Raw genomic sequence first — 12,247 nt, 5'->3', positions numbered from 1 at the left:
ACCAATCCAGGGAGCTCAACAGTCTCAATCCAAGGCTGACACTTCATGGAAAGTTGCTGTTGTTGATGGTACACCAAAACGGTGATGAAGCCGGAGCATTGTGGCAGCAGCAACTCTTGAACTGACTCAGGCAGAAATGGCTCACGGCTGTCTAAACACTGCTTTCATCCAACTTCTTTTACAGCAGAATGCCAGCTTCTGGGAATTTATCATTAATATTTCACTCTCTAGCCGTGCATACACCCCCACAGACCCTCTAATTTTCTCACATGGTCCTCTCTCGAAATGACCCCTGGAGCACACAGTGATATTTCAGCAATCCTACAAGTATCTCAGTGCAGCTGAGCTGAACACAAAGACCAAAGGTCACATATCTATACTCAAATAGTACTTTCTATTTTATAAAATGAGTGTAAGATCTCATAAGTATCTTGGGAGGATCATTTTTACTAATTCATTTTATATTGTCCAGAGCTAGTTTCTGTTTCCTTGGTAACACACCTTCTAAAACTACCTGTTATATCCTCTGTTTATTTTTCACTGTTTTAAAATTGTATTTTCTTATTTATTTTTAAGATGGTATCTCACTGTGTAACCATAGCTGTCTCTTATTTGTAATTTTCTTGCCTCAAGCTCTAAAGTGTTATAATAGAAGTGTTCCCTTTCATGCCTGCTTTTTCCAGGTAGCTTTATAACTTAGGTCAAGTGTGCCATGGGGGAACTTCAGTGTCCTTTAAGGATTTGACTTGGGTGCTTTTTGAAAAGAAGAACTGACAACTTAGGTGTAATATAAATATTGAATGAGAGAAAAGTTTTATGTATTAATAAAAACATAATTGATGTCTCTTTTGTGGCAATGCTCTCAACCTTGAGAGATGTTTTATATGATTGCTTTTCCTTACTTATGAGCATAGATCATTCCAAATAAGTGCAACATTCATTTATATATTGGAGATAATGGTGAGGCAGACAGAGAGTAAAATGGCCACCTCCTGAAACATAATAATTTGAAATTCCCTAAATCTGTCTGACAGGGTCTCTCCAGCAAACAAGTTTCTCCCTAGGATGTTACTGAAGAAACTAATTAAGTTCGGTGGTCAAGAGACACTTAGGTTATAACAGAATAGAGTTCATTAGTGTCATTTTTTTCATAAATCATTTTTTCTTTGTACAGATAGGAAGATTTCATTCCTTTCTCACAACATAAATAGATTCCCATGTTCTTTATTGTCATGACATAAATGCCTATTCTGGTTAGTATAACTTCACGTTTCCAATAATTGGAAGATTGATAACCCCGCTCCCCCCCAAAAAAAGGTGACACGAAACTGGGTCATAGCAAATGTAACAAAAATCAAATCATTCTAAATTGTGAAAAAGTATTTTTCCTATTTTCTTCTTTAATAACTAGCTATTTTGTATAATAAATTATTGTCTATGTTGCACCTATTAATGTAATTATGTATAGAATGTCCTCTAGGCTTGTGTTATTGATTGAGTTTGAGAGAAATAAAAAGAAGGTGAAAGTCTATAATAGCTTGTGTCAATTAAGGAATCCCCTACTGGTGCGAAATCACATCCAGACATCTCTACCTCATTAGTCAGCTCATCACAGCATCGTTGTAAGTCCCTTGGTTCTTGTCAGTTGCTTTAACATCTTCCTTTAAGATGCCCTGTGAAAGACTTGAGCACCAGTGCTGGAAAGCTACTGTTTTCTACAGAAATTATGTGACATCTGAGAAACCACTAGGAGTAGCATTTTACTCTTCGTTCTCAGCAAATGAAAAATCAAGTTATGTTTTCTCCAGAATCCTATGAAGAATGAGATGGCAGCTGAAGTAATTGTTGGCAGGAATCTTAGAGGCTGAAACCTACACATACCTATAACTGATCTTTATTTTCATAAAGGACAAACATATAAACAGTGATTAAACTGTAATAGGAAAAGCCTAACTGATCATGTTTAGGGAGTTACTCATATATTAATAATAACATTTTAAGAAGAAAAAATTACAAAGTACTTCATATTTCTTGTGTGTCTGTATACTTTGCTTAACAGTCCTACGTGACAGCTGAAGGAGTTTTAAAAATGTTCACTTACTGTCCTTCACATTTACTATGTTTATATGTGTATATATTCTTATTTTTCTATAATGTTATACTCAGAGATTTTCCACCATGGCTTTGTAATGAAAATTTGGGGCATATATAAAAAGAGGCAAACCCATCCCTGGATAATTGTGTATGAAAGCACAATTATATGAATTAAGAATTCACATTGTTGCCTGCTTTTAAGCAAGTTTGGAAATCATTCTCCAAATTTCAATTTGTACATTTAGCTCCCAAGAATATCTGCTATATATTTTGGGCAAAACTTACTTTTACATGATGCATAAAGTTCTTGATTTCTTTTGGGCTTAAGTTTTATTTTCAGGGTCTATTTTGGAAAAGGACTAAGTGGTTAAAATGATTTGATTGGGTAAACATTGCCAACTAATCTTGCAAACTTAAAGGTAAGATCATGTATTATCAAAAATAGAGGCCATTAATTTGAAAGGGAGCAAAAAGGTGTTTGTAGGAGGTTTTGCAGGGAAAAGCCTCCTATGTAGGGGAAAGAAAAGTCTAGATGGTGTCATTATAATCACAAATAATAAAAAATAAATTTGAAAGAAGAAAACATAGAAATTTCAAAAGTAGTTGACATTCATTTTATTGGAACAAATTATTTATTCATTTATTGGACTTCATAGATTAAAAATAACAATGTAACAGATGTTGATATTGGTTAATTTTTCAAAAATGTGGATTCAAATTAAAGGAGAAATATGTGTCACAGCTTTGGAACTCCACACTTCAAAATAGAACAAGAAAACCTCACACCATTCTTAGATGCTACTTCACTATGCCCAGTTGTGTTTTAAAGACTGTCTGAGTGACAAAAAACAAAATTAGTATGGAAACCAGTGAAATGATTCTTATTCATGAAAGTAAACTCTATGCCTTGTTCAGTATTACTTCGTGGCCATTCTGCTTAGGTCTGTGACCTACTCTCTTCATTTGATTCCTCGAAACTCATTTATTTAGTCACCACAATAATAGAATTAGAACATTTCATCATAATACAGTTAATGCATAGAAAGTATTAACAATGTCTTACAATCCTCTTGTTGCTTCTTTTACTAAATCATTCTACCACTTCCCAGAAGTTACAATGAAGTATTATTGACAGTACCATTCCTGTTCTCACTGCTGTGTTTGGATTTATATATACTGTGCTGAACCCATGCATGCCTTCATTGCTTTCTATCTCAATGAAATTATTTTGAGAATTTCCACCCTCAAGTGTACATTGATGTGTTTCCATTCCTAGTTATATTTGAAAGCATTCAGTTTCCCTTTAATTTGTAAGTAGTCTATTATATGGATAAAGCACAGGTTGGCCATGCTCATGTTTATGAGAATTGTAGATATTTCTCTTTATGGTTATTTTTAAAATAGTGCTATTGGTACACTCCTACTTGCTTTCTAAATCACATGTGAATGTTGCTGCAGGACATAGAATGAAAACATTTGGCAACAGTCAATGCAAAGTTCACATATCAAAGAGAGCTCTGAATCACTTTCCCCTGTCAGATCTGCATCATCAAGTGGCATGCAACAAGAAGTTTGGTCTTTACATTGATCTTGCATCACTAATTTCTGACAAATGCCTGCCACCTTACACAAGAGCTACAAATGTATTTTTTTTTGCAACTTATGTTGCCCAAATTAATAACACTGTAGAACTCTTAGTATTTAATGTCATATAACTGTTTTCTCAAGTCCATATCAAAGAATATTCTTTTTGAAATATTTTCAGTGATTATGTTATTTTGTTTAAAAAAATGTATGCAGACAATAAGGATAATAACAAACCCTATTTTGACATTACTCTCATTACTTATTTTTTCACAGTTGATATTTTATTTCTTTTGGCAGAACGATTCCGAGATTTGCTACTGCCTCCATCAAGTCAAGACTCTGAGATTCTGCCCTTCATTCACTCTAGAAATTACCCTAAGTAAGTAAGAGATGTTTGTGGATATTGAGAAGGGAATGGTCAAGATACTGGCAGAAATTGATGCAGGGAAGGTGAAACGTTATTGTTGTTTGGGACTTTTACAAATCCCGAGTAACCTAAACTGACTAATTAGGATCTCACCTGTAATGTATGGCAATTGACTCTTTACAAAATAGATCTGGGGATCATTGTTCTAAAATATAACAAAGTTACTTACATTTTTTAAATTTATGAACTCTCATAAGACCCATTGCCAAAACCAGGAACATCCATTCCATCTTCAGAATTCAAGTGCAGACATTGTTCTGTGAATGTTCCCAAAGTGTGAATAGATGAGAACAAAATGGATGACTTAAAGGAAAGTACACTTACTGCAAAGTATGCGTGGATTTAGAGTTAGAAGATGAGGTGGCCGTAACAAGCTTCATTGTCCAGTTATGTCTGAAGAGATGTTGGTTTATGATATATCTGGATGTTTATATTTATAATCCTATTCTTATAAAAACAGCTCAGATATGCTAAATATTTCAGAATATTTGACATGATTTTTATTATACATTATATTGGACAATCAAGCCCCCAAATATGAGCCAGTAGCTCTGGAAGGTTTAGTATGTGTACAAATAATTGAAAAAGTACAGGAAGAACTTACATCCACTTTGTTTGCACAAGGATTAAGTTCTATGAGCAGTAGCATCTAGCATCCACTGCTTATAAGGAGGAATATTATTTATGACAGAAGTCAGAATAGTTTTTTGACTTTACTGCCAAAAAACAATCTTAATTGTTTGGACAGAAAAATCTGTATCTCAGTGCACTCTCAGTTCCAACTGGCTGCCTAAGCGTGGCTCAAATGATAACATTGGGTAATATCTCTCAAGTCCTCAGATAACCTTTCTCAGGTTTAAACATTATTTGCTAGATAATCCTCCTTTCTCTTCTGTGCAGTCTGTATTCTGTTTCTAGAAATTATCATTTCTTCTTCAGTAATTTTAAGTTCAATTATGTGAAATGTATTTTGAGCCAAACTTTTATTATCATCAATAATAATAAAGTAATATTAGTAACATACAGAATATCTTTATTCATCAGGGATTATACTATGTGTAAGGTATTTTATTTATTTGTTTGATCTTTTCTTTTGAGGGTTTTGTTTTGGTTTGAATTTTTGATTTTTGTGGTGTTTTAGCACAGGATTTCTCTGTGTTCCTCTAACTTGCCTCGAACTCACTCTGTAGACCAAATTGGATTCAAACTGAAAGACCCACCTGCCTCTGTCTCTTGAGTGCTGAGATTAAATACTTGAGCCACCCTACCTTCAATACTATATGCTAAATGCTTTAAATACTTCTTGCTTTAAGTGAACACCCCATATAATCTTAATCATTTCCATATTATTATTACTATTTATTATATTTTATATTATTTGTGTCTATTGTGAAGGATGTTGTTTCCCTAATTTCTTTCTCTGCCCTTTTTTCATAGGTACAAAGGATTTCATAGGTACTGATTCATTAGAGTCAATTTTATGTCCAGCCACTTTGCTGAAGTTGTTCATCAGCTATAGTAGCTCTCTGGTAGAATTTTGAGAGTCACTAATGTCTAGTATCATATTATCTGTGAATAGTGATATTTTGACATCTGACTTTCCAATTTGTATTCCCTTGATCTCCTTGTCTTATTGTCTTACCTAGAACTTTGAGTACTATATTGAGTAGATAGGGAAAGATTTGGCAACCTTGTCTTTTCCCTGCTTTTAGTAGGATTACTTCAAATTATTTTCCACTTAATTTGATTTTGGCTATTGGCTTGCTGTATATTGTTTGGTCATGTTTAGGTATGTACCCTGTGTCCCCAGTTTTCTAATGTCTTTAACTTGAAGGGAAATTAAATTTTCTCAAAGGTGTTTCCAGCATATCATGAGATGATCATGTGATTGTTTTTCTTTCACTTTGTTTATATAGTGGATTTCATTGATAGCTTTTCATATATTGAACCATTGCTGCATCCATGGGGTGGAGCTTACTTGACCATGGCGAATGATGGTTTTGATGGTTTTGATGTGTTCTTGGATTCTGTTTGTGACAATTTTACTAAGTATTTTTTCATTGATAATCAAAAGTGAAATAGTTCTGAAGTTCTCTTTCTTTGTAGAATCTGTGTGTGATTTAGGTATCAGGGTACTTGTGGCCTCATAGAAAGAGTTAGGTAGTGTTCCTTCTGTTTCTATTTTGTGATATTGTTTGAGGAATGTTGATATTATCTCTACTTTGGAAGTCTAAGTATAATTCTGCACTAAAACCATCTGTCCCTGGACTTGTTTTGGTTGGAAGAATGTTATTGACTGCCATTATTTCCTTAGGAGTTATGGGATTATTTAGTTTATCTGATGTTGATTTAAATTTAGTAAGTTATATTTGTCTAGAAAATCATCCATTTCATTTAAATTTTTTAGTTTTATGGAAGGAAATACAGGCTTTGGAAGAAAAATCTAATGGTTTTTGTTGTTGTTGTTGTTTGTTGTTGTTGTTAATTTCCTCAGTTTCTATTGTTATGTCTAGCCTTTTCATTTCTAATTTTGTTACTTTGTAACTATCTCTATGCTCTATAGTTAGTTTGGCTAATGGTTTATCTACCTTGTTGGTTTTCCCAGAGAACCATCTCTTGGTTTTGTTGATTCTTTGTATCTTTCTCTTTGTTTCTAATAGGCTGATTTCAGCCAAAGTTTGACTATTTCCTGCCATCAAATTCTCTTGGCTGTGTTTGATTCCCTTTTGTTCTAGAGCTTTCAAATGTGATGTTAAGCTGCTAGTGTAGGATCTCTGCAATTTCTTTATTAAGGCCCTTCTGCAATGAACTTGCCTCTTAGTATTGCTTTCTTGGGTATGCTGGGCTTTCCTTTTCATTGGTTTCTAAAAAGTTTTAAATTTCTTTCTTATTTCTTCCTTGATCAACTGATCATTGAATAGAGAGTCGGTCAGGTTACATGAGTATGTGGGCTTTCTTTTGTTTCTGATGTTGAGAAGACCAGTTTTAGTCTGTGGTGATCTGATAGAATTCATGCAATTATTTCAATCTTCTTGTATCCATTGAAGATTGTTTTGTGTCCAGTTATATGATGAGTTTTGGAGACGGTTCTGTGAGGTGCTGAAAAGAAGGTATATTCTTTTGTTTTAGATTTTGTTTTGTTTTCCATTCTATAGATGTTAAATTCATTTGTTTCATAACCTCTCCTAGTTTCACTGTTTCTGTATTTACTTTCTGTTTTGATAACCTGTCCATTGGTGAGAGTAGGGTGTTGAAATTCCCCCACTAACATTGTGTGGTGTCAATGGGTGATATAGCTTTAGTAAAGTTTCTTTTATGAATGTGAGTGTCCTGGCACCCAAATCTTAGTAGATTTTTCCTTTAATTAGTATGAAGTGTCCTTCCCCATATCATTTGATAAGTTTTGGTTGAAAAATCTGTTTTATTAGATATTATAATGGCTACGCCAGCTTGTTTGTTGTGTCCATTTGCTTGAAAACCCTTTCTCTAGTCCTTTACCCTGAGATAGTGTCTACCCTTGTTGCTGAGGTGAATCTCTTGTATCCTGCAAGATGTGGATCCAGTCTTCTTAGCCAGTGTCTTTTTATTAGTGAATTGAGTCCATTGATGTTGAGAGATATTAATAGCCAATGATTGTTAGCTCCTGTTACTTTGATTTTGGAGGTGTTATCATGTTTTTGTGATTTTTTTCTTTTGGTTTTGCAGTATAATGATTAATTTCTATGCTTTCTTGGTTGTAGTGAACCTAGTGTAGGAGTTTTCCTTCTAGCATCCTCTGTAGGGCCAGATTAATACAAAGATATTGTTTAAATTTGATTTAGGCATGGAATATTGTTTTAATCCAAATGTTATATAGGTCCTCTGGGACCTCCCATGATCACTATTTGTAAACTAACTACCTGCAGTAATGCAGTTCTAGTGGAGATGTTAGAATTGCCAGGGATACTGTGTTTCACATCTTAACCTTTATCCAGGCATATCAACTTTGAATAGAGGGTCCAGGCTAGGGTCCTGGTCTGTGTGTTTTAATAAACCTTCCAAGAAATTCTGATTCTCATATTACTTTGCAATTAATTAAAGCAAAACAGATATTGAAGACCATGTCATGCTCTAATGTTCCCTGGTGGCTTTTTATGGCTTTTACTGATGGAATTATCTCCTGAGTAGTCTAAATTGCAATATCATCTTCTGAGGAGTAGTTACTCATAATCATTTTTCTTCCAGATGAAGAAGAAACTGTTACCTGATAGATGATATATAACTATATGCCCTTTATTTCCCTAACAAAAATAAATAATGATTGACAAGCATAGTCATTAAGGAAAGAAATAATGGAGATAGATTAAAAATAATTGAGGAATTATCTTTCATTTAAATAGAAGGTGTGGTCATTGCAATAAAATGAAAATTCATTTTCCCTATTTTGTTATTCTGTGACTCTAGAGTGAAGGTACATATAGAATAATCAGTACAGCTTCCAGAAAAGAATGAATTTTGATTAAACAGTTTTTATATTCTTTTTTTAGGCTCTGAGGTAAAACTTAAATATTTGTTGATATTCTTTTTTTAATTTAATCTTTTACTTTCTGATTGATTGATTGATTTTACAATCCAGATTTTTCCCCTCCCTGGCCCACCCTCTGACTGTTCCACATCCCATACCTCCTCCCACCCCCCTGTCTCTACAAGGATGTCCCCACCACTCACACACACACACCCCACCCTTGGGCCTCCAGTCGCTTGAGGGTTAAGTGCATCTTCCCCGATTGAATCCAGATCCAGCAGTCCTCTGCTGTATATGTGTTGAGGGCCTCATATCAGCTGGTGTATGCTGCCTGGTTGGTGGTTCTGTGTCTGAGAGATCTAGGAATTCCAAGTTAATCGAGACTGCTGGCCCCCCTACAGGATCACCCTTCTCCTCAGCTTCTTCAAGCTTTTCCCTAATTCAACCACAGGGGACAGCAGCTTCTGTCCATTGGTTGAGTGCAAATATCACATCTGACTCTTTCAGCTACTTGTTGGATCTTTCAGAGGACAGTCATGATAGGTCCCATTTTGTGAGGACTCCATGGCCTCAGTAATAGTGTCAGGCCTTGGAACCTCCCCTTGAGCTGGATCCCACTTTAGGCCTGTTGCTGGACCTTCTTTTCCTCAGACTCCACACCATTTCTATACCTGCAGTTTTTTCAGACAGGAACAGTTATGGGTCAGAGTTTTGACTATAGGATGGCAACCCCTCCCTCACTTGATGCCCTGTCTTTCTGCTGGAGGTGGGCTCTATAAGTTCCATCTTCCTACTATAGGCATTTTATCTAAGGTCCATCCCTTAGAGTCCTGAAATTCTCTTACCTCCCAGGTCTCTGGTGCATTCTGGAGGGTCCCCCCCAACCTCCTACCTCCTGAGGTTGCCTAATTTCATTCTTTGTGCTGGCCCTCAGGGCTTCAGTCCTTTTTCCCTCACCCAATACCAGATCTGGTTCCACTCCTCCACCCCCTAACTCCAGTCCACTTTCCCTCCCAGGTTCCTCCCTTTCCCTTGTGACTGCTTTCTTTTCCCTCCCAAGTGGGACTGAGGTGTCCTCACTTGGGCCCTTCAGCTTGTTGACCTTTATTAGTGAGTACATACCATGCATGTCCTTTTGAGTCTGAGTTACCTCACTCAGGATGATATTTTATAGTTCCATCCATTTGCCTGCAAAACTCAGCATCTCCTCATTCTTAATAGCTGAGTAGTATTCCATTGCATAAGTGAACCACATTTTCTGCATCCATTCTTCTGTCGTGGGACATTTGGGTGGTTTCTAGCTTCTGGCTATCACAAACAAGGTTACTATAAACATAGGGGAACATGTGCCCCTGTGGCATGGTTGGGCATCTTTTGGGTATATTCCCAAGAGTGATATTGCTGGATGTTCAGGTAGATCTATTTCCAATTTTCTGAGGAATCTCCAGATTGATTTTCTGAGTGATTGTACCAGTTTGCAATCCCACCAGATTTTATTTATTAATTTTTTTTTAGAAAGATGGCCTCAAAAATTATCTGCAACTTCAGTGCCAAGGAATCTCTTGTCCTTGTCTGGCCTCCAAGGACATCTACATATATGCAAAATACACACAACAACAACAACAACAACAGCAGCAACAATACCACCATACACACACACACACGAATAAAAAAATAAAATTTTAAATTATTTAAATAATTTTTAAGCAGCATGAAGTGCTTATATACATATGGACTCCCTTTCTCTTCAGAGATTATTGACTACCAGCTTGAGGTGAGAAAGGGTCAAAGGTGGAAAGCATGGATGTTTTGGTGAATGACTGTAAGTGTGGACAGAATGACCTCTGAAGACCACTTCAAGAAGAGGAGTCCAGTTTGTTGTTTCTGGGATAGAATATATAAGGGCTTTCTATGGGTATAAGTGGAAAGGGCTAATTGGTCATGGCATCAAGTGAACAGGAAGGGCTGACCGATTATAATACCTAATTATCACATGGTATTCAGTAGATTTGTGCTGAGTTATGCAGCCTTGCAGAGAGATCTGTCTAAGGTTACTTTTCAGACATCACCCAAGGCCAACCTCCTGTGTACAGGAACACTCTCTAGACAAAGACAGGCAGAGATGAGAAAGGAAGTCCCCCATTTTGTGCCAAGCTTAGAAGCTATCAGATCATGGGGAACTGCTACCTTAAGAGCAAATTTTCCCAAAGTATACAGATCTCAAATGTTTCTCTGTAGTAGCAATACCATGAGGTTTTTAAATATTTTCTGTGTCAACATTTAGGGTTAAATGGGTTGTTTGGCACTTAATGTATAAATTTATTTTGAATATGATTTTCTCTGTCTCTGTCTCTGTCTCTCTGTCTCTCTCTGTCTCTCTCTGTCTCTCTCTGTCTCTCTCTCTGTCTCTCTCTCTGTCTCTCTCTCTGTCTCTCTCTCTCTCTCTCTCTCTCATTTTTGTATTCATTACCCAGTATCAGGAAATGTATTATAGCGACACAAAATGTCCTGAGAAATCTTGCATAACTTTAATGAAACATTTAACAATAGATCATCTGAAGGGATTCAATTGCATGTGACATTCAAGAGGCAACAAAGTCTTAAAAGCAAGTGAGGTGGTAGGGAGTGGATGATGTTACAATTCTAGATTATACTTTACAGGATGAATAGATTGCATGGTGTGATACCTAGCAATTGTAGCTTTGATATAACATATATACATTTTTTAAACAAGTACCAATTAAAGTAGAAACTGGGATTGATATAGAATTAGAAAATTTCATCTGAGGTGTCCACAACTTTCTTAACGACCTATCTGATGATATCAATGTAGCTCCTCAATGTCTGAGATTATATCCTCAGAGCAGGAGAAGGAAACAGAATGAAGGCTTTGTAAGCACCATGATTTCCCTCTGGACAGTCCTCTGCAGCCTGAATGAAGGCTATTTGATCTATCTAAACTAAACTGAGCCTTGTGTATTTCACCATTTAGAGAAGTGTAAATAGTTTGTTTAAATAGATTACCTTCTTGTTTTATATTAAATGGGTAGGCCTCATGCCAATTCCCCAAGATTACAGAGTTTATTTCATAGATGTTTTATAGTAAGTAAGCTAATTTATAATCATTTTTGTAATGTATATCCTAAATTTATTTCCATAGCATATATTTTTTTAAAACTTCTTAAGAAATTTTCTAGAACTCATTTTTGTAAAATACTTTAAAAATATTAATAAGGGCATTTCCCTAATATTACAGCAAACTTTCTTCTTATATTGTTAATAGAAATACAGATTAAATTGGATGTTAAGCAGTCTGATTAAGAGAAGCAATAGCAAGTGCCTGGATAGAAAATATTTAAAACTATTGACGATATTTTTGTCATTCATATAATTGGATTAATTTACAGTTGATTAATTTCTCCATTCAAAACAAACAAAAAAAAAAACCCAAAAGACAGATTAATCAACTCCATCTTAACTAGTAACTAAAACAATTGAGAAAATATGAATGAAAATTATCATAAGCTAAAAACATTTATAAAAATATAGAAAATGCTTGTATAGTTTGGGGTGAGCCTTGCAAAGGCATGACGTCTTCTCTTAGATATGGTGTCTTTCAAAATGAAACTTTTTAT

The 12,247-nt window shown here is 35.3% G+C and overlaps 1 protein-coding gene across 2 annotated transcripts in view; it reads left to right on the top strand.

Annotated features, from left to right (window-relative positions):
• The window catches only part of Nox4 (NADPH oxidase 4), a 146,239-nt gene that overhangs the window by 109,747 nt on the left and 24,245 nt on the right, over window positions 1-12,247 (top strand). For both annotated transcript variants that reach the window (XM_085841544.1, XM_021166295.3), the window contains exon 13: window positions 3,979-4,060. In XM_085841544.1, coding sequence (XP_085697670.1) covers window positions 3,979-4,060 — 82 coding nt within the window. The remainder of the gene's footprint in view (window positions 1-3,978; window positions 4,061-12,247) is intronic.

The sequence above is a fragment of the Mus caroli genome, unplaced genomic scaffold (assembly GCF_978045245.1).
Source record: "Mus caroli unplaced genomic scaffold, Mus_caroli_1 scaffold_8, whole genome shotgun sequence".
NCBI classification, from domain to species: Eukaryota; Metazoa; Chordata; class Mammalia; order Rodentia; family Muridae; genus Mus; species Mus caroli.
Note: the sequence above shows the minus strand (reverse complement) of the source record. Positions and strands in the feature narration are given on the sequence as shown.